We start from the raw sequence: 27982 nt of genomic DNA, 5'->3' as shown, positions 1-27982 counted from the left end.
CAGATCAAGGCCAGAGGCCTTGTTCACATATTTTGTGAAAAACTAGTAAGGGGGTGTCTAGCTTAGGAGTGCTGATTTTTCCAGCCAGTGGCCAAGTAGAACAGGGCAACATGAAAAGAGGAAGTTTATCTATACTGAACTCTTTTATAGGGACTCTTTTGCTGAAAGTCCTAAAGTCAGCCATGGTGAAGACTTCTGGAGAAGGTCAGTTAAGACTTTTCTGTGGGCCTGGTACAGAGGGTGAGGACCAGGAAGGTGGTGCTGAGAGCAGCTCCGTGGATCTGAGAATGAGGAAGGAGAGATGTAAAAGAATAATAGGAAAGGGGTTTGGGATTTTCTTAGCAATAAAAACTTGAGTAGCAGAACAGGTAGAGCAGAGGGGAAGACTGGAGTGAGTGTCCCAAAAAGCCTGTGAGGGACTTTAAATTTTTAGTAACCTGTTTTTAGTAATGATAAGGCAACTTTAAAGGCTATTTTCATTACATTTTGGATAGTCCTGGTGGGACCCGGTATGGGCACTGACAGGAGAAGAGAAGAGTGAATGGGTGGAGAAATACCTCAGTACCTGTTACTTCAGCAAGGGGGCAATGGTCTGAGAACTGGCGGAGGTTTGGGTTCCATCAGGTAGCCCCTGTATGTTTACATCCTTATGACTTACAGAAGAAGTCGGTTTTTCCCCCACACAGCTATGACTGTTTGTGGCTTTGATAGTCTGCTGAGCAAACATAGTAATCTAGGTTAGCCAACCTGCATCTGGCTCTCGTGTCCCTACATCCATAATGTTTGTTTCTATTATCTATGGTATGGAAGGGATTTAATGGAATTTTAGTGGGATCCTCTTCTTCAGGGATACCCAATAGGAAAGACCTATAGCCAACTGACAAATGTCTGGGTGGATAGATGGCCATCAGGTCCCTAAGGGGGCTGCATGTGAGATAGATCATACTTTCTGTCCAGTAGGATTTATGATCAGCCATTGCTGCTGATCGGGCTGATGAGGGTAAGGACTACTGGTGGTCAAGGGGAGAATCTATAGCCCTATCCACACGGCGAATATGCAATTTGAGAGGGTTACCAGTCTTTTCCAATTTCCAGCCAGAGTCTGGACAAGGCGCAGGCTTGAGATGAGAGGCATGGATCTAGGAAGTGATTCTGTCTATCTTTACCACTGTAGGTGTTATAAGTAGCACCTGGTATGGTCCTTTCCAGCGGGGTTCTAGGGATGACACCTGATGTCGTCTTACATAGATGAAGTTTCCCACTTGATATCGGTGTGGAGTTCCTTCGTCCCCAGGTTGGTAGGCAGTGGCCAGCTGTTTCCACAGGTATCACTGAGTTTTTTCAAGAGCTTTAAGTCTGTCAAGCAAGGGGGTGTGGAAGGGATTGTTAGGTCCTAGAGTTGGGGTTAGGTCCCTTACTGGAGGAGGGGCACCATAGGGAATTTCATAGGGGGTGAGGTTACACAAAGAAACAGAGGGAGTATATTTTTGTACAAAACAGTGCATAAGGCAGGAGCATAGTCCAATCTTTTATGCTGGTCTCCAAGCTTAATTTTGTCAAGGTCTCTTTAATGGTTCTATTCATTCTTTCTACCTGTCCTGAGCTCTGGGGTCTATAAGCACAATGTAACCTCCAATGAATCCCCAGGGTCCTGGTTAATCCCTGACTTACCTGGGCCACGAACGCCGGTCCATTATCAGACCCTATTACCTTAGGCAGGCCGTATCTTGGAAAAATATCTTCCAGGATCTTCTTGACCACCATTTGTGCCATTTCTTTTTTTTTTTTTTTTTTTTTGTGGGGAAGGCTTCAATCCATCCTGAAAATGTATCTACAAAGAGTAGGAGATATTTAAGTCCATACCTTGCTGGCTTAATTTCAGTAAAGTCCACTTCCCAAAATTGTCCTGGTCTGGTCCTTCGAAGGCGCCTTCCTACAGGGAGCTTGGAAGGGTAAGCATTAACCAATCGATAGACCCAACAGGCTTTTGTTACCTGTTCAGCTATTTCCTTTCACTGTGAGCCGGTTAGTGGAAAACTCTGTTCTTGATCCTTTAGGAATGCTTGCAATTTTTTTTTGAACCAAGGTGAGTGAGTTGATGTACATTTTTAATGTAGTGTAGGGCTTTCTGAAATTGCAGGCTGGGCTCAGTAAAGTAGAGGAGTTCAGTGTCAGTGTCCTTATGTTCCCCCGGTGTGGAAAGTGTTAACATGATTACTCCGTTTAGGGCTGCCAATTTAGCCTCTTCATTTGCCCTCTTGTTAGATGGGGGTGGTATCTGCACAACGGTTTGTTTTCTGGGCTCAGTGAGCCATTGTTTATCGCCCCTAAGGGAATAGTCCAGGAAGATTACTTCTTGCTGGCAAATTTGGGCCTTTTTGGCAGAAGCTCGGATAATAATGCTTGGGTCCCAGACTCACAGTTTTCCTTGGTATCGGCTGTCAGTAGCAGGTCATCCATATATTGAAGCAGGGTGACTTCGGGGTGCGAAGTTCTGAAGTTGTTGAGATCTCTTTGGAGGGCTTCATCAAAGAGAGTGGGGGAGTTTTTGAACCCCTGTGAGAGTCTGGTCCAAGTTAGTTGACCAGACTTTCCGGTTTCTGGGTCTACCCACTCGAAAGCAAACAGCAACTATCTTTATGCAGAGGCAAGCAAAAGAAAGCATCTTTTAAGTCTAGGACAGTATACCATTTTCGCTCAGGGTTCAGGGTGCTAAGCAGATTATACGGGTTAGGTACTGTGGAGTGAATGTCCTACACTCTGTTGTTGGTCTCTCTTAGGTCTTGAATGGGGCGATAGTCCCCAGTTTTTGGCTTTTTTACTGATAGCAAGGGAGTGTTCCAGGCCGATTGACAGGGCCTTAGGACCCCCAAGGCCAGATATTTCTGAATATGGGGCCTTATCCCATATTTAGCTTCTTTGATCAGAGGATATTGTTTAATATTAATTGGGGAGGCTGAGGTTTTTAACTCCACCATTATTGGAGGTTGTTTTATGGCTAGGCCTAATTCAGCAGTTTCTGCCCAGGCATCTGGGTAATCTGTTATCCATTTCTGGGATAGCTTGCCTGTTTGATCAGTCTTGGGGGGTGTGAAGAGTTGATGTTCATCTTCTACTGATATAGTTAAAGCCATGACTATAGGAGTTTTTACTGAAGGATTTAGAAATTCCATTTGGGGGACTTCAGGGTTAAAAGTTATTTTGACCCGGAGTTTGGTGAGCAGATTTCTGCCCATCAATGGGGCTGGGCACTCTGGGATCACTAGGAAGGAGTGATGGACTTTTCCTTTTCCCAGGTCCATGGTCCTCGTAGTTGTCCAAGCCCAATATTTACTGCCATTAGCCCCTTGAACTAGAGACCTTTTAGTTGATAGAGGGCCCAATGGGGCCTTAAGGGATGAGTATACTGCCCCTGTATCCATTTCAAAGTTTACTGGGGTTCCCTCCACTTCAAAAGTTACCCTGAGCTCGGGGAGGGGACCCGAGCCCCGACTTTCCTAGTCATCCTCCAGAGTTAGAATGGCTGGCTAGTGTGGCTATTTCTTTCTAGGGCACTCTTTGGCCCAGTGTCCTTTTTCTCTACGGTAGGCATATTGATCTGAGGCCAGAGGTGGCTTTTGGCGTGGGCCCAGGTATCCCTTTCTGTCTCCCTGTCTCTTAATTTCTGGCCTATTTGTTGTTGTGACCAGGACCTTAGTCAATGCCTCAGTCTGTCTTTTGCTTCTTTCATCCTCCCTTTGCTTCCTTTCTTTCTCCCTCCTTTGTTCCTTCTCTTCCTTAGTTTCTCTCTTATAGTATACCTTCTCAGCTTCTCTGACTAAATTTCTCAAAGTCATATCTTGTAATCCATCTAAGCGTTGTAACTTTTTTTTTTAAGATCCAGGGCAGCTAGCCCAATAAAGGCCATCATGACAGATGCCTTTTGATCCTCTGCCTGAGGATTGAAAGGAATATATCTCCTATATGTTTCCATAATTCTCTCCAGAAACATAGAGGGAGATTCATTAGGCCCCTGAATAATCTCTCTTACCTTGGCCAAATTAGTTGGCCGTCTAGTGGCTGCTCGGAAACCCGCTATTAGAGCCCGGCAATAAGTGGACAGATGCTCCCTACCTTCAAAGGTGTTGGGGTCCCAGTTGGGTCGGTTCAAGGGGAAGTTGGCTTTGATTATGTTGGGAAGTTGTGTCGGTTGTCCATCTGGTCCGAGGATATTTTTTTCTTGCTTCCAGGAGGATTCTTTTTTGTTCCTCTGTCATGAAGAGAGTCCCTAGGAGTTGTTGGCAGTCATCCCAAGTAGGCTGGGGTGAAAACATCAATGACTCAATCAGACCTGTGAGCTGGGTGAGGTCCTCAGAAAAAGGGGGATTGTTATTTTTCCAGTTATATAGATTTGAAGAGGAGAAAGGCCAATACTGGTAGGCTTGCATTTCTCCACCATGGCCATCCTCTATCATTGGCCCATAAGGACGGAGGGGAAGTTTCACGGGGGCTTTAGGGTTTTTAATCATTCGCTGCCGGCGAGTTCCTTTAGCCAGGCCAGCTTCCCCCAGGGGAGGAGGGGCTGTGTGTGCCGTGGGGGAGTTATTTGGAGGGCACTGAGCCAGCTTAACCTCCTCCAGTGGTGGAGAAGCTGAGTCAGCATCAGGGGAATCACTTAGAGGGGGTTGGGGGTTGGGGAACGAAGGCAGGGGATACGGAAAGGGAGGAGAGTCCAGCAGAGTCAAATCTTGAGACTCAGGGAGAACAGAGGGTGGAGAAGGAGGAAGAGCAGAGGGTTTGAGAGACAGAATCGTGGGAGAAGGAGTAGGAGTGGGGGCAGGGACAAGCAAAAGCTTCACCCATGGAGGAGGAGATTCACAGAGGTCCTGCCAAGTTAAGATATACAACTGTTGATCTGGATGGCTATGTGGTCCCGGCTGAAAGACAAAGACAATATCTCTGACTTTTCAAATTAGTGGGGAGTAGAAAGATCCTTCTGGAGGCCATCCAATTCCAAAGGCGGGCCATTCTGAGGCACAGAGAGTCTGCCAGGTCCGGTGTTTTACTGAAAAATAAAGATTCTGAGCCCTTAAGTGGACTTCAGTCCAGTGAATGACTCTGTCCCATAATGAAAGTTACTTGAACAAAGAAAGGGACAATACAAACGTGACACAAACACGGACACACAGTAAACAGTAAACGCGTAACACAAGTTCAGAGGCAAAGATTAAAAACAGACAGTGAATTCAACCTGAGAGAAAGAATTGCCGGCAAGACCAGACGGGTTGGCAGCAGAATACAGACGAGGGCACCTCCGTCCCTCCCAGATGGGGGTACCTCCGTCCCCCCCAGAGTCTTTCAAAGCGTCCCTTGAAAGACGTGGGCTGTGGCTTCTGGACACGTCTGTCCACCACCGCCAGGGGGAGCTTACGCTCTCCGCTAGCAACCATACTCTGCCAACCCAAACCGAAAAACCAGAAGCTCTAAGAGCTTACGCTCTTCTCTGAGCCAAAAACCAGAAGCTCTTAGATCTTATGCTCTTCTCTGAGCCAAAAACCAGAAGCTGAGTGATCGCAAAGGAAAAACAAGGAGGAGAAGAAGGAGGAGGAGAAGAAGAAGAAGAAGAAGATAAGGCGCCTTACTTACCCTCCTAAAGGAGTCTTGTTGAGGTCTCCCTGTCCGGCGATGTGTACTTCCCGGCCAATGCACCAAATGTACGGGTCCCGCAAAACATCGGAGAAAGAGACCACAAGAGACTGTCTTATGCAACAGCAGAACGGTGGGTTTATTTGGAGACCAGCATGCTAGGGCCCAGAGCTCTCTATAGCAAAGAGAGATAGAGCCCTGATAACCACTTGAGCAGAGCTTATATACTTTTCTTGGAGAGGGCAGAGAGGGAAGTTCATTGATGGGTCAGGGCGAGTGAGCAGTTTGCCTGCAACCGAGTGAGGGAGTGCATCCTGCAGTTTGGCAGTTGGGGACAGCACATTCTGGGAACAAGATTAGCAAACAGTTCACAGTTGGGGACAATACATACTGGGAACAAGATTTCAATAGTGTTTTGTTAAGCATATAGAAAAACAGAGTGACAAGTACCTATTTTATTAACCTTTCAAGAAGAGAGAGAGAATTTTTTTCATATTTATTTTTCAGTTATCGGTGGACACAACATCTTTGTTTGTATGTGGTGCTGAGGATCGAACCCGGGCCGCACACATGCCAGGCGAGCGCGCTGCCGCTTGAGCCACATCCCCAGCCCCAGGATATTCTTAACCAATATGGGCTCCCAGGAAAGTTGCGTTCATACATTGCCACGGCCACCAAAGAGAAAACACCATGGTCACTCGAGGCAACTGGAGAGCTGACAGAGAGGCCAGAATAGGTGCCCAGGGAACAGGAAGGAAATCCAGACCTGGGCTTAAATGTGGTCCTTCTGCCTGACCCTCTATCAGGATGGAGCCCAGCTCTTCCCAACATGAAAGTAATTGGTTTAAGACTGAGAAGGAAAGGTGTCTCCCGGGTGATCTGTAAACATGTGAGGTTTGTGCCCATGACAGTCCTCGCCAAGGGCCAAGGCTTCCACAGGAAGCCAAACTATAAGACGAATACCCTTTGAGGACTTGGAGGTGGACTTCACTGACCACCAGGCTCACGGGGCTGCATACCTTTTGGTCTTTGTGAGCTCATGCGCTGGCTGGGTGGAAGCCTTTCCAACCTGCACTGAAAAGGCCAGGGTGGTGCCAGGATGCTCCCCTGGGAAACTTCCCAGATTGGAAAACCCAATAACTGATGTCTTAAACAATGGGCCAGGTTTTGTGGCAGAGGTGATACAGTTATTGGCCCGGAGTTCCAATATGCGATGGAAATTCCATCCTGCCCGTGGGCCACAGCATTCTGGTACAGTTAAAAGGAGAGCGGGAACTTCAAAGGCTCAGTTAGGTACCCTGGGCAGGTCATTCACTGGCATTGGGATGACATCCTCCCTATTGCATCGTTTAGGATTAGGGCACTGCCGTAAAGGGGACAGGACTTTCTCCCTATGAGCTAGTGTAGGGGAGACCTCCCCCCACTTATCAAGGGGCTACAGGGAGCTTCAGAAAAATAGAGAGTTAACCCTGAGGGGACAGCTTCAGGCCTTAGGGAGCCCTTTTCAGGTTCTCCTCCAGTGGGTTAGAGAAAGGTTGCCAGTAGTTTGACCACAGGGGCAGCTCCTCCAAGGCTGGAGATGCAGTCTGGGTCAAAGAATGGAATACTCAGCCCCTGGGGCCTCTTTGGAAGGGCCCTTCCACTGTTATTCTCTCCACCCCAACTGCAAGAAAGGTTACAGAGCCCGGTCCCCAGGTTCATGACACCAGGCTCAGAGCCCGCAGCTGTGGACTGGGAGTGCTCGCTCTCCAGACGCTGCTACACTCCTGTGGAGACCATCCGGGGGAGCAAGCACAGGAGAAGCTCTAGGATCAGGAGACAACAGCCCTGCTCTAGTCACTCCCAGGGCTGACCAGCCTGCGCACAGCCACGCCACTCGGGGGCTGGCTGGTGAATGCACAGCAGAAGACAGACCTACCACAGGAAAATGGACCCTTTCTGCCTCTCAGATAGTGCTCATCCTGTAAGGCATTGCCACCCACACTTCCAGCCATACGGATAGATCTGTTGCTACTGGTTTGGTAACAGTAACTCCCACTGACTGACTCTTGGTTACAAACTTTCACTTATACTTTTTTGACCTTTCTTATATAGGTTTTCTAGGGTTGGTTTTGTGTTTTCAGTTTGAAATTGTTAAAGTGCACTGTTTAACTTATATGTGGGTCTATTATATAAGTTGGTTGCCTTTGACTGTCTTAAGGGGACTCTCCCCCACTTCTGTCTCATTGATGAAAATCATGTTAACTATATGTCAAGCCAATCTATTAGAACCAAGAGATGATAACAAACAGATATTTAGGACCTGTCCTACCAGGAAGATGCTACAGGTGGATGACTGTTCCGTCTCTAAAGAGGAAAAAGAGGTCCATTGGAAAAGAACTTGATCTAGGAGGTCCACAGTGTTGGGGTGAATAATCCCCAGAGGATTATTGCCACTTATGGTCCTGCCACCTGGGCACAAGCTGACAGTTGGGGCTATAGAACGCCTATGTACATGCTAAACAGGATTATTCACTTACAAGCTGGACTGAAACTTATTATTAACCAGACTGCCACAGCCTTTGACCTCCGAGCCATGCAACAGACCCAGATGTGAGCATCTATCTATCAAAACCGCTTGGCATTAGATTACCTACTGGCTAAGGTGGAAAACATATATGAAAATTCAACAGCTCAGACTGTTGCATGCAAATAGTTGATTATGGACAAGCAGTTAAAGCCAACCACATAAGAAACCTAGCCCATATGCCGGTTCAAACCTGGAAGGCATTAAAGCTTGGGATCCAAACTCTATTTGCAGGATGGTTTTCAACTTTTGGTGAATTCAAAAGCTTAATTGGTGTAATGGGTATTCATTCTGCTGTTAACCTGTTTGTTGCTCCATGTTTGTGCATTAAAACTTTAGATCCAGTATAGAAACAGTTGTTAAAATAGGACAACAACTAATGCATTGGCATGATATTAGCCTTTAAGCCTAAAGGATGATAATAATGCTCTTTAATTTAAAAGATTAAATTATCCGAAGCATCCTGAAAGGGGGGAATTGTAGTGGCACCCCTCCTCCACAGAAAATCTTAATTAAGCTTCTCCAGAAATCCTCACCATAATTGTTCTTAGATACTCAGGAAAAATTTCTGCAGAAGAATTTTCAAGTAGGGGTGGTGGTTTGGTGGGGTGGGTTGGGGGGTATGTTTGCAGAAACAAAGTACAACTAACCCAAGGCCTTCTACACAGAGGGGTCTCATTTCAAAGGACACTATCAGGTCCTTGGATGCCAGCTGGTGAGAAGGAAGGGGAGAACTCTCCCTTTCCCAGGCACTGGTTTTCAGAGTGTCCTTGATTTTGTATCCAGGCCTGGTTGCCTGCCCAGAATAATAGAAAAAAAACTGCTCTCATGTTGAGAGCCACAGCCAAAGGGGCCCCAGCAAACTTCCAGCTGCTGGCTGATGATTGGCTCACAGCGGCCCCAGCAACATCTAGCTGATTGGCTCCTCTGCGGTGATGTTCATTGGGCTGTTTCCCTGCCCTTCAGACTGCCAGCTGATGATTGGCTCACAGCGGCCCCAGCAACATCTAGCTGATTGGCTCCTCCACGGAGCTACTCATTGGGGGACTTCTTTGGCTCCGCCCACACAACCCAGCCAATCGGCCTCAAGAGCAGGAGGATTGTGGGAGGTGGGGAGGCTGGTGTGGGGGTGAGAGGCTTGTGGAAGCCGGTGGTGGCAGTTGGGCTCTGAGGGTTTTTTCCCTGAGGAGCTGTTTTGTTTGGCGTTTGTAGTTCTAAAAATAAAGTTAGTTTCTTTTGACAAGTGGCTCCTGAATTGTGCCCAGCCAGACTGCGGCACTCTCATGCAGATGTCTGCAGGTTGTGAGCCTCTGAGCCCCCTGGGTATATATATACACACTGGGTATAAAGTTCTGAAACCTTCTGAACTCGGGGTTCACAGGGATTGGCTGATGGTGGTGAAAGCCCTGCCTCTGAGCCTCGCTGCAGCCAGTAAACCCGCTTCCTGCTAATTCCTTACTGTCCACCTTCATCTGTCCTACAACAGGCCTTAGGGTCCACAGAGACCAGTGGCCCTGTGCCCCTGTTGGGATGAAAAGGGAATCCAGGGACTTCAGACTTCCTGGGGCTTTTGGATGCTGGTGCCTACTCGACAACATTTTGGGGAAAATATTAGGGGAAAAACTAAACTGATGACATTGGGGGCATTTGGGGACAAATGCAGTGACCCAAAGTGTTTTTCTGCTTGTGGTGATTGTGCTTGTGTGAGGGCCCCTTGGGCCATTTTGGGTGCTGGTGACCATGGTTCCCATTGACTGCTTGTGGCACAGAATGTCACCACCTCCTGAGGAGGTATGTCCCTGCAGAGCTAAGAATGTGAGTCACACAGTGGGACGGGTACTCTTTGGCCTGACACCCGAGGCACCTAAACACCCGTGGGCTGTCAACAGAAAGCAGTCCTGCAGACCAGGTGGTCCAGGGGCTGTCACTTTGTCAACTGGGCACTGGCTGCAGCAGGACTGTTACACACCACCTTGTCCCATGGACAGTCGGGCCCGGCCAGCTCCACAGGCCTCCAGGACCCAGAGCTGCCAGTGGGCTCTGCCAACTGAGTGGTGAGGTGCTGCCCTTGGCCCCTGGGGTGCCAGGTGTCCTCCCTGTCCCTCAGGCAGTGGCTCTCCACCCAGAGATGGGGAGGCTGTGCCTGAATTGGCTGATACCTTTTCCTCCATCCCTTGGAGGGCTGGAGATGGAGGCTGGTGTGCGCTCACAGGGCACTGAATGCGTCTGAGGGAGCCTGGGTGCCCCTGCAGCAGGCCACCAGCAGGCGGGGCATGACCTTCAGCAAGCCCCAGAGGCAGGACATTCTGGTCATCCATTGCATCGATGACATTCTGAGAGTAGGGCAGCTCAAAAAACCAGTGGAGGTGACTCTGGGCTTGTCGCTGACACAATGACAGGCACTCGTGAGGGCAGTAGACACAATAAACTCTAGACTCCCGCAACAGGGAGATTCCTGGAGGCCCCCTGGACAGGAAGCCAGAGGTGCACGCCAGCTTCAGGAAGCAGACACCTATGGCCTGGTGACACCCACTGATCATGAAGGAGGCCCATGAGCTGTGGCTCCTATGGGGAGGAGGGCAGCGTGTGCTCCACCTGGGTTTCCTCAGGCCCTTAGTCAAAGTGACCTGCAAAGCAGCCAGTTTTGGATGGGAGCCTTGCGTCACAGGCCTCTGGAGGCATTCACCCCTTCACGGCCCAGGCAGTGTCTCTGGGACCTTAGGGGCTGGCCCAGTGATACCACAGGCGTCCATGACCTCTGTGCATGGTTTCTGGTTTCCGTGGCAACAGGAAATTGCCACTGGGGTGCATCAGCCTCATGGCTTTGGGACACACGAGTTGTCAAGGTGTCCCCCGGGAGCGCCCCTATTGAATGGTAACCCCTCGTACCACTGGTTGCTGGTGGGGCGACAGTCTGGGGCTGGGGTGCCACATGTACTGCTAGGACCTGAGTCGCCGGCATTAGGTGCTTACAGATGCCACAATAATACTGGACACGTTCAACAAACGCCATCCATCACCAGATGGAAATGAGGCATCTGAGACGGGCCCAGCCAGCACCAGGGTCTAGTGAGGCTCTTGAACAAACAGCGGGTTTGCCAGAGGGGCTGAGCCACAAGGGGGCAAGATCCGACGATGCAACCTGACTTTCGATGGTTTTGCAGAGCTAAAGGTCTCTGGGTCCCACTGGGCCACAGCAGCCATCAGGCCATGACCGAGGCAGGAACTGGATGTTTTCCCAATATTCAGCACTGTGTGTGGGGCAATGGCTGTGCACCCCTCACCTCCCACTCTTGTTGCTGGTCACTGACTCAGGCCATCGGGTCAGCTTAGCTGCTCAGGAGAATGGCACCCCAATGACTGGACTCCCACAGGGTCCCTGTGGAGGGGAGGACTTGGTGGCAATTTGCTCCCCAGGAAGGGCAGATGTTGGCCCCTCGTGGATGCTCAGAGCAAAGGGTCTTTGAACGAGGAACAGCGTGGAACTCCTGTGATCACGCCAGCTGCACCAACAGGCAGCGGCAACCGCCTGCCGGATACACGGATGGGAGACATGAAAGTCCACCTCAGCTGCAGGAGTGGGCTGCCCCGGGGACCCCGAAGCTGTTGAGGTCAAGGATGAGCCTCAATCTGGAGATTCGGGCCAGTGGGTCCAGATGGCTCCAAGAAAAGAAATTGTTCCCCCCAAGAAACTGGAGACAGTACCGAGAACTAGACACTGCCTGGGTCTGGCCTGTTGACCCCTCAGGGCCCATACCCTACTGTCCCCAGCCACCTGGGTCAGGGCCCGTCCCAGCTGGGAGCCCTCACGTGATGCTAAAGCAGCACAAGACGCCCTGGTGCAGAAGAGGAGCGGTTTTATTTGGTGGGGAGCAGGGGACGTTCCGCACACCTGGGGGGGAGGAGGGGACGCAGGCTCCCAGGGACGAGGCACCTTGTCATTTTCTAGGACGTGGGGCCAGCCTTCCCTGTCCTGGGCAGGAGCAGGTGGACTGCAGCAAGAAGCGGGTCTGTGGGGAGATGGGCCCAGTCAGCAGGAAGACTCAAGGTCATGGACTCTTTTTTGGGGGGTTGGTGCGGGGGATTGAACTCAGGGGCACTCGACCACTGAGCAACATTCCCAGTGCTATTTTGTATTTTCTATAGAGATAGGGCCTCACTGAGTTGTTGAGTGCCTTGCTTTTGGTGAGACGAGCTTTGAACTTGCGACCCTCCTGCCTCAGCCTCTCAAGCTGCTGGGATTACAGGTTTGTGCCACTCGCCCAACAAGGTCTTATTGGTATTGATCCAACATCAAATGGCCCTCCAGGGGGATAGGCGGAGGCCGAGACCCTGGAGCTAGAGGCTTGGCCTCTGTCACAAGGGTAGCCCAGGCTGGATCATGCATTTGAGAGCCTGTGTCCATGAGCTCAAGTGGACTTGCATGTGGTGATTCTGGATGTGTGTGCTCAGCTCTTGCCTCTTTCTTTTTGTGCTTTGTGCCTGATGAGGTGAGCATCTGCTCCATCACATGCTCCCACCATGAGGCACTGCCTCATCGTGACAAGGTTCGCCAATCAATCATGGACTGGAAACAAACTGTGGGCCCAAACAAACCTTTTGTCTCTATAAGTTAATTAATTCAGACATTTCATGACAGTGATTGATAGCTGACTAATGTAGATGTCATGTTGCCTTCTACCAGCAGAGTACAGACTGTCCCAGATCCTGTGGAGCAGGGAGCCACACTAACCAGATGAGCAGAGACCAGGGTCCATCCTGCAAGGCCTAGACCTTGAGGACTAATCCCACTCCGTTGACCAGCTTGTCTAGATAATGAAAAACAAACAACCAATCAAAAGAAGAGTTTACAACCATGGTCCTGAGTTGCAGGAGTCCCGGAAGAGCCATATTCCTCTTGATCTGCAGGGCCAGCAAGTGGGAGTTCTGGACTCTAGGCCATGCTTAGGCCAGCAAGAAGAGGGACAGGCCCCCATCTACTGGACAGTCCAGCTAGTCTCAGTGTCAGGGCCAAGGAGAGCAGGCTTTCTACCTCAAAACTTTCCAGATACTTCAGGGGAACAAAGAAACCACAACCAAGGTAAGGTGAAGGCAGAGGCCCGAGCTGCCCTGTGGTGTGCAGGGACAAAACCCCTGGGGACATGGCTGCTCTTGCAGAGGGGGAGAGAGAGCTTGGAAGCACCACTTACGAATAATATCATGCACCAGGGTGACATCCAAGAGTTTGAGAACGTCGTTGACCAGAGGGCACACCTGAGCCAGGCAGAGAGAGGAGTTAGCAAAGGGGAACCCGTGGGACACCGGGAGCAGCATCGTCTCTAGTGGGGGTTCTCTGGGGAAGGTTTCCGTCACTTCTCTGTGTCTAAGCGTTTGATTCTGAGCAGGTGTGGGGACAAATGTCACAGGCACATTAGGCAGAAGGAGAAACTAAAGGCATGAGGGACGTTGGGAAGGGGCCTGAATGTCACGCTGAGGTGCGTTCACTCTGTGACTTTGCCTCTGTGGAGAAGGTTCTGGAAGGTGGTTTCTGGCCCTAGGAGACACCGAGCCTAGCCTGGAAGACCTCTGGTCTGCAGCCATGGAGGGCTGGTGGGGCTTCTCAGTTAGGACCGACCCAGTTCAGCTGCGGTGTGGACAGGCACGGGGCCTGGACCAGGCTACAGCCCACTGAGGTATTTGGAGGGACGGAAAGAACCAAGGACAGATGTAGCAACCGACAGACTGATGGACCGGTGGAATTACTTCTCAAACTGAGGGACTCAGGTAGCTCACCCCAGGACTCTCTCAGCCCGAGAATCTCTGAGGCACAAGGATCAGGGGACCCCCACCCCAGCCCACCTACCTTGCCCTGCACCAGCTCAGGAAGGACTTTATTCAAGATGCCCGTGAGGTTGTCCAGGAGGTCTTGAATGGGGAGGGGAGCAATTCTGGAAGAGAAAAGCTGTGGGTGTGACTCAGGAGCCGAGGGTGGACCTGGAAAACTCTTGAGAGGGACACAGTGTCAGCATCAGACCAGGCCTGTCCCCTCACCCCATGTGCAGCCAGGGTCCTACCCAGAGGGAGCCATGCCCTGCGCACACAGGCACCAGGGAGAGGAGCCCACAGCCCTAGGACAGGGCAGGTGTTCCACAGGACATCACAATATGACCATGCTCTGTGTGGAGCTAGGAGGACTCCTGAGATGGCACGTGAAGACCTCGGCCATGGGGCCATGACTCCTGCCTGTTGGGTATGATCTCAGCCTTTCCAGGTGACAGGGGACTGAAACCAGCACCCTAGTGAGGCTTCATGTCTGTTTCCCCTTAGGGGACCCAGCACTTGACCCCTGCTGTCTTGGGGGCTTTATCGGTGACCCCTGTAGGTCCACGTTACAGATAAGCAAGCCACAGCCGCGCAGGAGAAGACCGTTCAAGCTCAGAGGCCCTTCACCTCCCCTCAGCCCTAACATAGCTGAGGCTTAAACTCAGACATCTTGTTGCCAAATCCAACATCAAATTAGTCATGTGGCCTAACAAGGATAAGTGAAAACTTTACCCATCCATTTACTTATTAATCCGTCCATACATCTGTCCACACATATATCCATCCATCCATCCTTCCCTCCACAGGTTTAGCCACCTAACCATCCATCTCTCTATTAGTCATCCATTCATCACTCACCCACCCACCCTCTCCTCCACCCACCCACCATTTCCCCACAATCGGGTTATGCAACCATCCTCTTCCTCTTCCATTTTCCCAACATCCATCTTTCCATCCATCCACCCACCATTCTGCTCTGTTCCTTGGGGGCAGAGCGTCAGCCCTTGGCCTCACCCGTTAAGCAGGGAGATCCGCAGGCTGCCAGGGGAATGGGTGCAGTCACCAAGCACCAGGTGGCTCTTCCCCTCACTGTCTCTCTCAACCAAGAGTTCCGCAGTGATGTTGAGCTTCACGTCCAGCTCCAGCAGACTTCCCACCAGGCCCCTGGAGAGGAGGGAACCCTGATGGCGTCTGGCCTCCACATTCCACTGTGCAGGTGGTTTTTCCTCTTCTTCAGGCACGTGAGCCTCACCTGACCCCACCTTGCCCACAGGTGCACGCAGCTCACTTCCCCCAGGAGACCCAAGGCTCACAGAGGTCAAGTGCGTTCCCACGGCCCCCAAGGTTGCTCGGCAGAGTGGCAAATGAGCTGCAGACGGAGGCTCAGGTCGTTGCACTCCCACCCCCTGGTGCCTCCCCAGAGACCTCAGGGTCTCCCTTGCTGAGCCACCTTTCCTTCCACCCTGGGGACCTACTCACGTATTCACTTTAAGTATCAATCCCAGCGGGATGGTGACGTAGAGGCGATGGCCATCAGGGGTCTGGACAAGACCGAGTTCCAACAGCTGAGGATTGGTGACCTTGATGCTGTCCAGGGTGCAACATCAGAGGGAGAAACATCAGCTCCTGGAGCCTCCAACCTGGACACCACCTTCAACCCCAGAGACCATCCAAGGGGAGGAGGAGCTGCCCACGGGGACCACGGGAGACAATGTGGGTGTCTTGCAGCCAGAGCCACACGGGGCTGAGCTTCACAGCACTTCTCCCAGCCTCTGCCAAGATTGGATCCTGACATGTATGACGCCCTCTTCATCTCAGGTCTATGAGGTTTTCCAGGAGGGGACATTGTCAGGGTTGGTGGTCTGCTCTGTGCCAGCACAGGGACTTACCAAGGAAGGGGCTTCCCTTGTGGGTGGATGGGAAGGTGGGTGGATGGGAAGGTGGGTGAATGGGAAGGTGGGTGGATGGATATGTGGGTGGGTGAATGGCAGAGGAAGGGGTCAAAGGAAGGAAAGCTTGGCTGGACAGATGGACAGACGGATGGATGGATGGATGGATGGATGGTGGGAATAGTGGTAATTTTGCACCCACCTCTATAGGCCTGAATCACTCAAACGTAAGTCTGTCTCTCTGCCAGTCAGGGAGCCAGAGCCAGATCCTTGGCAACGGCTTTGACCCAGTCCCATCCAGGCCCAGGCTGTGGCTGCTCACAGACACCCTAGTGCTTCTGGCTCAGTGAGCTCTGGGTGTCCCGTGGGAAGCACCACTTCAGAACTTTCCACAGACACCGCCTGGCTCTGTTAGTGTCACTGATGACACCATGGAGGCGGGAGCTGTTGTTCTCCTGCCTCCATCAAAGGCCACTGTGTTCTGGGTGGTGGGGGGGAGCAGATGGCTGTGGTGCAGAGGAGAAGGGCTGGGCCCTGGACTCAGGAGGTTACAGTGACATTCCTTGCTCTGCGTCTCATTGAGTGAGCTCAGGCCTGACCCTGTGCTCATGTCCCCATCTGAGAACTGGGCATCATTAAGCTGACCTTGAAGGGTTGTCCTGGAGACCCTTGGATGGTGCTGGGACGTGCTTCAGGGACTGGAGTAGAGGGCCAGTGTCCCTGCCAGACTGAGTCCCGGCTCCAGGCTCAGGCCACCGCCCCCTCCCTCAGGGCTGCCACCTGGGGCTGGCAGATCTCAGCTGCTTCTGGGGACAAGGTCATATTGTAGGTCAACTCACGAGAGGATGTTGTTCAGGATGGAGAGAGAGGAAGTCAGTTTCCCAAGTAAGCCTCCAACCAGGCCACCGGAAGTGCCCCCTTCAGTCTTCAGGATGTCCAGAAGCGGGAGGTTTTCCAGAATGTCCAGCAGACCCCCGGAGAGCAGGCCATTGCCGAGAGCTGGAAATGATAGAAGGGCCTCTGAGGGTCACCTCTGTCATCTGTCATCTCCAGGCCCTCAGGCCCTCTCCCCTGTTCATCTGTGCACCTTCTCCTAACAGATGGGGGGTTGTTTATGCACACCTGTGCACACGCGCACACACATGTACGTACACACATCCGACAGAGGCCATCACAGACTTACCCCCTGTCAAGCTTCCACCCAGATCCTGGGGATTTGAAGGCAGGGCTGGAGACTGAGCCTCAAGCGCAATCGGGTCCACGGGCACGGGCAGGCCTGGGTCCAGCGGCACGGGCAGGCCTGCGAGCTGGGCTGTGGCGTGGGCCAGCAGCCCACAGAAGACAACGAGGGCCCCAGTGGGAAACATCTCTTGGTGTCTGTGGACAGAATGAGTTCAACGTGGCACAAATATGAGGAGAATCGTCCACGGCCTGCCCTATTCCCCTAGTGGGTGGGGTTCTCTTCATCTCCTCCCTAGAGCACCCAGAGGTGACCAGCACTAATGGCTAGACTGCTGGGCGTTTTCTCTATGCCAGGCGACAGGTTTATGACTGTACCCTGGGTGACCGATTTCATCTTCAGCATCTCCTGAGACATGGGTCCCTATCACTTGCACAGGTGAAGAAACACAGACCTAGTGACCACAGGTAACTTCCCCCAAGGTCCCCAAGGTTACAGGTTTACAATAGAGAGTGGGTTTGAAGCAGCTCTGCCTGACCTTGAAGCCTCTATTTAAGTGACCATCAGATTTTTCAGCAGCTGGGCTCACTTAAGGAGTCCCTAGTTCCACCTCCTCTGAGGAATTCCACCGACCTTTCTGCAGTGCTGGGATGGAACCCAGGGCCTCGTCCACGCTAGGAGAGCGCTCTGCCTTGCAGCCTCCCCAGCCCAGTTCCTGCTCTTCAGACCAAGCAAATGAAGACTTCAATTTGCCAGTGACTGGAGCACCGAACTACTTTGTCACCTCCCTGCTAAGCAGATGGCTCTTTGGTCTGGTTTGTGGATACCCTTGCAAGTCACCTAATATCGGAAGTCACCCGGCCACAGTGAGCATCTCAGACCACACTGACAACCCCAAGTCAAATGCCTGCCCTGGGGCTCCTGACTGAGGGTGTTGGAGCCTGATTTCCCATCAGCATTGCTGGTCTCTTAGGGACAGAGCGAGTGGCCATTCCCAGCCCATGAACTTGGCCAGTTCTGTTTCCAAGGTCCCCCCCAATGACCCTAAGTGCAGTCTGCCAGTTTCTGTCCCACAGTGAGGAAGCTGGCATCCTTGTCATCCAGAGCAGTGAGCGGACAGTGGAAGGGACAGGGCTCACCTGGGCTTCTCAAAGTCTCAGCAATGTCTTGGTCTCCTCTTCCCTCTCCTGGGTGCTTCTGCCAGGGGAGCAGCCTCTTTTATAGCTTGGGGATCAGGAAATGGGAGATTGGATGATGGGTTTCAAGATAATTTAGAATTCTTCAGTGTGGTTGTGTCTTTCAGGGCTCTCCAAAACAAATAATTGCCAATCACATTAGCAGGTGGGTCCGTTAAGCCATTTGGTTCACAAGTTAAACAGAAAAACTTGAGATGGGCTGTTACTCAAGACTTCGTGGTTTCATGCACAGAGCTGAGGTTGGGGACCCACGCTCCCAGGTGACCTGGAAGATCATTTTTCAGAGCTCCAGACAGGGCAGCCAGTTAGAGCCCAGGAAGGGACGTCAGTGTCATCTCTTGTCCCTGTTCGGACTTTTATTTTTCTCTAATTGGGGAACTATTCCTACTCCTACAATGTCAAGTGTCAAACTGCATCAGATTTCTTCACAACTGGGGGTCTCTCCGTTCCTGCCTGGGGTTCTTCCATTTTCTGAGCCCCTGGTGCCTGATAGTCATGTGACTGCACATCCTCATCAGAACCTGGGAGGGGGAGGTGACTGCCCCAGTGGGGACACGTGACCCAGAGAGCACATGGCACAGTTAGACCTCAACTCACCAGAAAATAACTGCAATTAAAAATGCCAGCAGGGGACTGGGGTTGTAGCTCAGTGGTAGAGCATTTGCCTTGCATGTGTGAGGTCCTGGGTTTGATCCTTAGCACCACATAAACACAAATAAATAAAATAAAGGCATTGTGTCTGTCTGCAACTAATAAATAAATAAATAAATAAAAGAATTAATGTTCGAAAAAAGAATAATGCCAATGGCTAACATTTGTGAGTTTTTGCCACATGCCAGGGATACACAGCCCTGGTTGAAGTGGGAAGTGAGCTTTTACGTGGGGGAAATGGGTCTCAGAGTGCGAGACTGACGTGTCCAGAGTCACCCAGTTGACATGGGGCACGGTGTTCACAGTTGTTCCTTTTCCTTCTAACTGGGCTGGGTGATGAATGTCCTATCCCCACACTGCTGACCATTGTGGCTGCCCACAGTGGCGAAGTCCATTCTCTCATGCTTCCCATTTTTATGTTCTGGAAAATTCTCTCCAGGTTCCCAGGCCTGAGGAATCCTGCTGCATCCTGGTCTCTCGCCTGCCTCTTCCTGCTGCTCTTCCCCCAAGAAGCCTCGGGCACTTGTCTCCTCTACCTGGGCCTTTGGAGACTTTGCAGATGGAGAAAGAGAGGGGAGGAGAGGCTCAAGTCTTGAACTAGGAAAGCAGCTCTTGACCTGCAAAACCTGCCACCTTAGGAGCAGACGCGGAGAGCGGTGCTGAAGCTTCGGAACCTGTGATGATCCTGGGGGAAAACCGAGGCTCGGGGAGGGCACTGGCCTGCCCAGCTGGGCAGAGGTGAAGTCCGACTGTCATTGGGGGCTGTCCAGCCTCTGTGCTCTTAAAGGGCAAGTTTGCATGTCAGTCTCTGGTCCAGAAATTACCTGCCCCTGATCTGGAACCCTCCCCTGGGCTGGGACATCAGGCAGCTCTGACAATAGGGCCAGCTTGTGGGCTCTGTCCTCCTTGCAGACAAAAGTGCAGAGGACATTGTTACTGGGTCTCCAGGACTTGTTCACACTTCCCCCTCCCTCACCCATGACAGGGAACTAACAATGCCCATCTGGGTTATGGGATGGTTAAAATTTGATGGAACAAATGTAGTCCCCACTTCGTGCCCCAGCAGAGCCAGTGTTGGGTAGCAGAAGGGCATGGAAGGCTCAAGGCACCGATGGATGGGGCCTGGACCAACCTTCTAAACATTTGGGGCTGAATTTCTGCTTAAGCTCACCCCCAACTGCCTATCTCAGCATCATCACAAGGTGCGTGTTCAACAAGCGCATCCAGGAGAAAGTGTGATGAGCTGACAGCTCCGTGAACCTTAAAATGAGAAGAAAATTCGAGAACCCCCAAGAGGCGACCTAAGGAAGGCCCTGAGCCAGCCCAGGAGGGGTCAGGAGGAACACAAAAGCCGCCTTTGCCAGGGACCAGCCTCCCTCACTGGCCCTGCCCTCCAGTGTTTGTTCTTTGACTCAGGAGCAGGAAGAACCCTGGAGCTGTCCAGGGGAACCATGGTGTTTAGGTTGCAAATTGCTGGCCAACCGTTTCAGATTAGGGAGGTTGAATTGAAAGATGGAGACAAGAAGTTCTCTGGCCCTATTCTCATCTCTGAGCTGTTGATACTTCCTTGTTTGAACTTTCCATTCAGCTGAGCACGTATTTCATCATTTTCCCCTTGGTGTGTGTGTGTATGTGGGGGGATGGGGGTGGGAGGGAGGGAGGGGAGCGAGAGGGGAATTCACAGTGGCTAAGGACCCAGGGGCACTTAACTACTGAGACACATCCCCAGAGAGCTCTACCATCTGGCTTTCCACCTGGCCATTTTCTGTGTGACCTTGGCCAAGTGACATTCTCAGAGCCTCGGCATTCTCAGGTGTCAATGGAACAGCAGGTTGTATTTCATGGGTTGCTGTGAGGGCGTAATGAGATGCTCAAGGTGAGCTCCAGCCACACACCAAGAGCTTAATATGGACGTTACTATTATTTTGTGTGGAGGCTATTTTCCTCCGTTTTCTCCACGCTTAGATGGAGGAAGGTGGGAATTTTTTGTTTTGTTTTGGTACCAGGGATTGAACCCAGGGGCACTTAACCACTGAGACACATCCCCAGCCCTTTTTTATATCTTATTTAGACACGGTCTCACTGAGTTGCTTAGGGCCTGGCTAAGTTGCTGAGGCCGGCTTTGAATTTGAAATCCTCTTGCCTCAGCCTCCAAGCTGCTGGGATTACAGGCCTGTACCGTGGACCCTGTGGGAATCAATATTTAATAACTGAGTAGATGGTGGCCAAGGAATTACCAATGAATAAATGACATTGGATAAAAACTTCCCATCCCCCTACCCCACGCTGAGCCTATTATAAATGAGTTTCCATGTACTCTTCCCGGGGGAACTGATGCTGAATGTTTATCCTAAAATCATGAATCTCCATTATACCCAAGAACAACTCGCCGCACACAGGAGGAGTTCAGAGTCTTCAGGACTGAGGCCCCGCCCGTACCCAGGACCCAGGCCTAGAGTCAGACTGGGACAGCGCTCCGAAGCAATCCTGGTGGCTGACCCGCACCCTCAGGTGACCACTGTCTTGGCCGTGGGTGTCCTGGGTCAGTTTCGCAGTTTTGCAGCTTCGTGTCCCTGGGAGGTGTCCCCTCTCATCTCCGTGTCTGGCGACGTTCACGTGATTTTACGTTTATGAGGCTCATCCGTGCAGCTGTGGGAAGCTGGAGGTGGCTTCCTTGCTACTGAGGGTACCAGGGAGTCGCTGTCCCACCAGGTCATTGTGCGTTTTGTTGGTTCTTTTGTGGGCTTTGGGGAGTGGTTAATTGGGGGCTGCTGGGAGCTGGGGGCCAGGCGCCTCCTTTCCTTCAGTGCGCATGCGCATTTCCTCCCAGGGGAACTGGAGTCTCAGGGCGGGTTGTGGGGTGTGTGTCTGGCTGTAGCTGATCTCAGTGTCCTGGGGGGGGGGGCGGTCTGCTTTCCCTCCCACCAGCAGTGCCAGGGCTCCCTGGCTCTTCCTCCTGCAAGATTTTTTCAGATGATGAGGAAAAAGGCAGAATGCAGTTTCCCAAACAGAGCTGGTGAGTCCTGAGACCAGGATCTTCCACTCATTTAACCCTGAACCTGGACTGAGCTCACATCGTGGGGTGCTGGGAACTCACTGGTCACCGTGTCCTGAGGGGTCTATACCTCAAGGAACTCCTAGGGAGGCTGAATCAAATCTGAAGTCAGGTGTCTTTGGCACCAGTGTGTCTACATTTCCCCTCTGTCACCTTTTCTCTATAATGGACTCTTTGGATCCCAGTGACCAGCACATAGTAGGTGCTCAATAAATATGGGGTGGGAGAATGAGGTGGGAGATCTCAGACCCTCCTGGCAGTGAGGAGCAAAGTCACAGATGAGTGCAAAAGACAGGGCCAGAGTGTTTTCTGTGGTATTTCTGTGCCTGTGATCAAGTCTGTCTGTTTCCCAGGGCCACACAGAGGGGACCCGTGCACCCTTCAGAGCTAGTTTATTGTGGAAGAGGACAGGAGGTGCATAAGGCCTGGGGTCAAGTTTCTAGGGGCAGCAGAAGCCCCATGCTGAGGGAGACTTGAGTCCCACAAGGTGGAATCTCTTTGCAGTCAATGGAGGCAGCTGGAGGACCCTGGAGACTGGTGACTGGAGCTTGCCTGGACTCAGGTTGGCCAAGTTGGGGAGCAGTTGCTTATTCTGTAAGGAGAGGGGACAGGGACAGACTCAGTCGCCAGGTGACCCCAGGCCCACAGTGCAGGGAACTTCCCTGCTCAAGGCTGACCAAAGGCTGGGGCCAGGAGACTTTGTGTCACTCTTTCCAAATGACACCTGATCATTCACTTCTCGTCCTCTACTTAGGAGCCTGGGCCTCCAGGAGACAAGGGCTGAAACTGGCCACTTCCACAGGACAGGGGTGGTCTCAGGCCTGGGGCGGAGCCTGTGCTCCCTCCTGGATTGGGGGAGCTCTTGGGAGGATCTAGAATCTGTGGTGTCCTGGGTTTGGGGACTGGGCGGGGTTACTTGGTAGGTGTCCCCTATACAGTCCCAGTTCTCTTGGGGACCATAATGGCCATCATATTAGGTTTTCCTCAGCAGATGCGGACACCCTCAGCAGGCCTCTTGGGGGTCCCGGGCTGGGGTCCTTCTTTCAATACTTGCCAATTCTGAGGGATCCTCCCAGGATGAACCAAATGGTCAACCACGAGGCCTTTCAACAGTTTCACATCCAGCTGCCTGAGGATCTCACCAGTCAGAGGACACACCTGGGCCACCAGCAGAGAGAAGGGTCAGGCCAGGGGCTGCGGAAGGAACGCTGGGGGTCCTGTGGAGTGTCACCTCCACTGGTTTCCAGCCAGAACCATGGCAAATGAGGCTCCTTGGGGCCCATGGGTGCTTTGAACCCCCAGGTCTTATGACAGCTCTGTGAGGTAGGACTATGCTGGTCCCCTTGCTGGACGGGGACACTGGGGCCCAGGAGGCCCTGTTCCTTGCCCGAGGATGCACTGGCTAAACTGAACATTTCATTGGGATTTTTCAGTTTTAGAGTCCAAGGTTCAGAATGCTCTGCTCAGTTGCTCACGTATCTGTCTGACTCTCAGACTCGGGAGGCCCAGGGGCAAATGTTTGTCAGACTCACCTGACTTTCTACCAGGTGCGGGATAATTTTTTCCAGGTTCTCTTTGAGGCTGTGCAGAAAATGTTTCATCCTGGGTGGGATGGCCCTAGAAAGAGAGGGAGACACCAGAACAGATCAGATCAATCTGGCAGCACCCACGCCAGCTGCTATGTGGTGAGGACACTTTACAGACTTTCAATCCTCTCTGGTCTTATGTAAGAGCTATTATTGTCAGCAATAGCCCAAGGGGAACTCAGAGAGGCTATGTGACTTGCCTAAGGTCACACGGCAGGAAAGTGCAAATTCTGTTAGAACCATATCAGAAGAGCACCCAGAGTTCCTGGTCTTTCTCCACACTGTCCTCTTAGGAATGCCTGGCATAATCTAGATATTCAGTGAAGAAAGGAGCAGACATTCATTGAGTTCTTAATTGTTCAGCTTTCGGGAATTTCAGAGATAAATCATCGCACATCTTGCCCTCAGGGGACAGTCTGTTGAGGATGGAAGACTTCTGCTCTGAGCTTCCTGAAGCTCTAATTTTTGGCATCTTTGCCTCTGTGCCCCTGGGTAATAGGCATGGTACCTGGAACATTATGGATTCTTGAGCAATATATATGAATGAAAGAGCGATTGTGGGGGGGGTGCTTTAGAGAAGACAGGAAAGGCCTTTGAGGCTGCAGGGTTGGCATGTGCAAAAGCACGGTGGTATGACGATGTGTGGTGTGTTGTGGAGGAGCAGGGCCTTTTGAGAGCCTGGAGGGTGGGGGGCTGCAGAATCAGGCAGGGGCGAGAACAGGTGGGGCTTGAGTGAGTCTGGGAGTTTGCTCTCCATCTCGAGGGTGGTGGAGAGCCACGGCAGGTTTTGGAGCACCAGCTGGGCTTCTGATCAGATTTCAGGGTTACAAAGTTCCTCCTGGTGAAGGGGGCAGAGGAGGTGGGGAACCAGTCTGGACCAGTGGGAGGCAGAGCCTGCTTTGAGGGGGTGACTGAGGCGTCACTGCACAGGGACTCAGGAGGAGGCGGGGAAGGGAGGCTGCAGCTGGGCCTCACTCGGTGAGGACTGTCGTGTGGAGGCTGCCGGGATCCACGAGGCACTCGCCCATCACCAGGTCCCTCCGGCCGAACTGGTCCTTCTGTAGCCAGAATTCCACAGCGAGGCTCATGTGCTCGTGAGTTTTCATGACGTTGTTGTTGAAGGGCCTGAGGGCAGGAGAGAGGGGGCAGGAGAGAGGGGGCAGGGGGCAGGGCGAGGGTGTCGGGGGAGCTGGAGCAGCCCGCAGGCGCTCTCTTTGTTGGCCAAGGCGGGCACTGTCCACCGCCAGCGCTTCCCCTGTCCCCCCCAGTCCTTCCACCAAACCCCAGTTAAATCCTGGGGTCAGCAATCAAGAGGAAATTGGCTCTTCTGCCCCTTGTGTTGGTGCTGGGGACACGCCCAGGGCCTCAGCACGCTGGACACGGCTTCCCCAGGGAGCTATGTTCCTAGCCCAAGTGACTGCCCTGAGCAGACCAGTGTAGGAGCCTTTGCAATTCAAAGTTGCAAAAGTTCATCTCCATTTTAAAACCCTTTCCCACTTAGCTTGGGCCTCCCTTTCCCCGGGGCAGTGGGTGTTACAGGAGGATGGCGAGGGAGGAAGAGGTGGCAACCAAGCGGCCCTCCCCTCTCATTCACCAACCCAGTGGTGAACTCATGTAGGTTTAAATGAGCAGATGACCTGCCTCCACTGATAACGATTATCATTTCAGTGGAAAAAAACTAAGGCTCAGAGTGATGGGGTGACTCGCCCAAAGTCACACAGTAAGTGTGTTCAGAAGCTGGATTGGAATTCACATCAGAACCATCTGGATTTCCTAGGCTGCCCATTCCCTCTCCTCCCAGCTCCCAGGTCCCCAGTGAGGAGGACCAGCACCTGGCAGGTGCCATTCTGGAGCACTCACAGTCTCAAATCGATGTCGAATTCAAGCGAGATGTTTGCTGAGAACCACTCTTTATGGAAATGTATCTGGATCCCACCACAGTCCAGCTGAACGTTGGTGATGTTGATGCTGCACCGGTCAAGAGCAAGATCCCCAGGGTGAGGCCCCCGCACAGGCAGAGCCCTGTCCTGTCTGCCCGGGTTCGGAGTCAGCTCCTGTCATGGACGCTCTGAGGGCCGGAGCCGGGTGCGGGGGCCCTGTTCCCAGGGCGCCCTGAGCAGCCCCGTACGGGTTAGGTTGGGGCGACCCGGGCACAGCTGCAGTGCAAGACCCCAGTTCTGTTCTTGGACGGCACCTGCTCTCTTGGAAGATGGCCCCACCACTCTGCCTGGGAGCCCGAACCGTGGGGGCTCCCTTTCACTTCCCTCCACCCCTCGCCCCACATTCCACCCACCCTAATCACGTTGGCTGTTTTCGCAAAATATGTCCTGAGTTTGGCTACTCGTGTTGCTCTCACAGGCCAGTTCACCTCCTCCAAGAGGCTTCGGTTCCTCCCTGGGCTCCCCTCCACCATCTTGGCCCTCTGAGGAGTTGAAGGGGGCCTCATGCTCCCCACTGACCAAGGGCTTCTCGCTGCTCTTGGAACAAAGTTCGAACTCCACCTCGGACCCCAAGACCTGCGGGGCCCGGCCCTCCCTGCCCCACAGCCTCCTCTCCTCCACCCACATGGGACGCTCTCTCGTGCACCGTGGTCTCTTTCCACCTCATGGCCTCTGCGGCTACTGCCTGCTCTGCCACGTCCGTCCCCATGTCCCCAGCTCCCCTTCTCCATTCAGGTTTCTGCTCAAGGGCTTCAGAACAGTCTCCTGGGTGCCTCTCGCCCTGCTCTATGCGTCTTCATAACGTGACTGTCTACCTGACATTAGTGATTTACATTCAGTAGCCTGTGTCACTAACAAGGATGCAAGACCCCAAACAGCGGTGACCACACATCTGCTTTCCCAGAACTCGGCCCAAGTCCCAGGACGTAGTAGCTGCCCAGTGAACCAGTATAGCACCAGTTAAAGGAATGAATGAAGGGAGGGGATCGTGGCCACACTGTACCATATTGAAGCCCTGCTGGTAACTGTTGGTGACCATTAAAATGGAGAGAGTAAGTCAGAGGGAAGGGGCTGGAGGGCAGAGCCAACTGCCCAGTGGTATTGCTGGTGAGCAACCCTAAGATTTGGGAAAGGCGGAGCCCGCTTCTTGGGCTGGGGGGTGGTGGTGTTGGCTATGGGTGTGAGCGGACAGGTCACAAGGTGCAAGGTGAGCTTGAGCGACTAAGGACTGTGTATCAGCCGCGTGCACCAGAGCAGTGAAACGCATACTTTGCAGAAGCTCTCAATGTGTCCTGGGGCAGGGACAATTATGATTCCCATTTTACTGATTCAAGGCTGAAGCTCAGAGCAGGCAAATACTTTGCCCAGAGCCACACAGCTGTCAAGCAGTGGAGGGGGAACTCAAAGGCCTGACTTAGAGCTGACCTCCTTGGACAGCCCAGGTGGTCGCCCAGGCTGGCCCTGGGTCCCCGTTTTATAGATGGGTCCAGAAGGGCCAGGCAACTTCCTCAAGGTTGGTGACAGAGCCAGGATTTAAATGCAGACACTTTTACCCTGAGCTGTCATTGTGAGTTACCCTGCTCTGCCACCTCCCCAAACAGTCCCTTTCATTGGGTCCCCATCTGTCCTTGTCCTGGGCTTCGGCCTGCTGCCTTCTCATCGGTCCCTCTCACAGGCCTGCCACCATGTCCTCCCGTCTGCCCCCTGACCCAGAGCTCCATAATGAGTCCCAAGGCCGCGTGGCCTCACCTGATCTCGTGCTGCTGCTGGATGTTCATGCCGCCGATCAGCCAGCCCACCATCCCGGGGGCCATCCTCCCCGAGACGTTCAGACTGTCCAAGAGGTGGATGTTCTGGATTCGGTCCTCTGCCTTGTGATTCATGAGGCCCTGGGCAATAACTGGAAAAGGACAAGGACCAGTGACATTGCACAGTGTTGTGGAAGAGAGTGGGGCCAGGGGTCAGGAGGCCTGGGCCGCAGGCTGGGGCGGCCTCTTCCTCTGAGTGGCTGCTCCAGGCCACCCCCATTCCCTATCTGTGAAGTTACGCTTTTCAAGATTGAGGTGAGACCCAAAGTCAGACGCTGCGGGGGTCCAGCGGGTGTGGGCCGTCTGGGGGAGCTCATCGCAGGACACGCCCATCACCCACAGGCTCCACCCACCACCGGGTCCCACGGGGGAGAACCCTGGGTCACCACAGAGCAGCAGCTGTCCCCACCCCCTCCTCCAGGACCAGCTCCAGGGGTCCTTCCAGGACCCCTCTGTCAGAGATCTGGGTTCAAATCCTGGCTCTGTCACTTCCCTGTCTTGGTTTGCTTGTCTGGGTGATAAATGAAGGAAAAACCTCGGCCTCCCAGGGTCCTGGTGAGGAGGACAGAGACCCTCACCCGCCCCTGGCCCAGCAAGTATTCATGAGCATCTCCTGGGTGTGGGGCTGAGCTGGGCACCAGGGACACAAACCAGTTTTCTGTCCAGTCGGAGGGACACACTAAC

At 52.7% G+C, this 27982-nt stretch overlaps 2 protein-coding genes and 1 long non-coding RNA gene across 6 annotated transcripts in view; 1 reads left to right on the top strand and 2 right to left on the bottom strand.

Moving 5' to 3' along the window:
* Positions 1-19357, bottom strand: part of Bpifa1 (BPI fold containing family A member 1) — a 48423-nt gene extending 29066 nt beyond the window's left edge. Inside the window, exons 1-9 of one of the 4 annotated variants that reach the window (XM_078051625.1) lie at positions 18202-19348; positions 17066-17259; positions 16722-16881; positions 15473-15580; positions 15008-15157; positions 14034-14118; positions 13381-13444; positions 12924-12999; positions 12032-12201 (exon numbers count right to left, since the gene is read on the bottom strand). In XM_078051625.1, the coding sequence (XP_077907751.1) occupies positions 12959-12999; positions 13381-13444; positions 14034-14118; positions 15008-15157; positions 15473-15580; positions 16722-16881; positions 17066-17249 (792 nt within the window). In that variant the 5' untranslated portion in view covers positions 17250-17259; positions 18202-19348 and the 3' untranslated portion in view covers positions 12032-12201; positions 12924-12958. Of the gene's footprint in view, positions 1-12031; positions 13445-13775; positions 14119-15007; positions 15158-15472; positions 15581-16721; positions 16882-17065; positions 17260-18201 lie in introns of those variants that run through there. The other 3 variants (XM_078051626.1, XM_078051624.1, XM_078051623.1) reach the window with 3 other exon arrangements.
* LOC144378107 (uncharacterized) lies at positions 14-13863 on the top strand. The gene is made up of 4 exons (XR_013439643.1): positions 14-204; positions 12338-12438; positions 12876-13271; positions 13729-13863. It is a non-coding gene; the product is annotated as an uncharacterized LOC144378107 (long non-coding RNA).
* Positions 19358-22948: 3591 nt separating the features above from the next.
* On the bottom strand, positions 22949-27472 carry Bpifa3 (BPI fold containing family A member 3). The gene is made up of 5 exons (XM_078048949.1): positions 27240-27472; positions 25411-25518; positions 24526-24675; positions 23497-23581; positions 22949-23122 (listed from the first exon to the last, which is right to left on the bottom strand). Exons 1-5 carry the CDS (start codon positions 27371-27373, stop codon positions 22949-22951), a joined length of 651 nt encoding a protein of 216 aa, XP_077905075.1. The 5' UTR covers positions 27374-27472.
* Positions 27473-27982: the final 510 nt, after the last annotated feature.

This window comes from Ictidomys tridecemlineatus, chromosome 5 (genome assembly GCF_052094955.1).
Source record: "Ictidomys tridecemlineatus isolate mIctTri1 chromosome 5, mIctTri1.hap1, whole genome shotgun sequence".
Lineage (NCBI taxonomy): Eukaryota > Metazoa > Chordata > Mammalia > Rodentia > Sciuridae > Ictidomys > Ictidomys tridecemlineatus.
Note: the sequence above shows the minus strand (reverse complement) of the source record. Positions and strands in the feature narration are given on the sequence as shown.

Coding starts and splice junctions, on each gene's coding strand:
- Bpifa3 (XM_078048949.1), bottom strand. CDS start 27,373: ATGAATCACAAGGCAGAGGACCGAATCCAGAACATCCACCTCTTGGAC. Junction 25,519..27,239: donor CAGCAGCAGCACGAGATCAG/GTGAGGCCACGC, acceptor TGACCGGTGCAG/CATCAACATCACCAACGTTC. Junction 24,676..25,410: donor TTCGACATCGATTTGAGACT/GTGAGTGCTCCA, acceptor TCCTGCCCTCAG/GCCCTTCAACAACAACGTCA.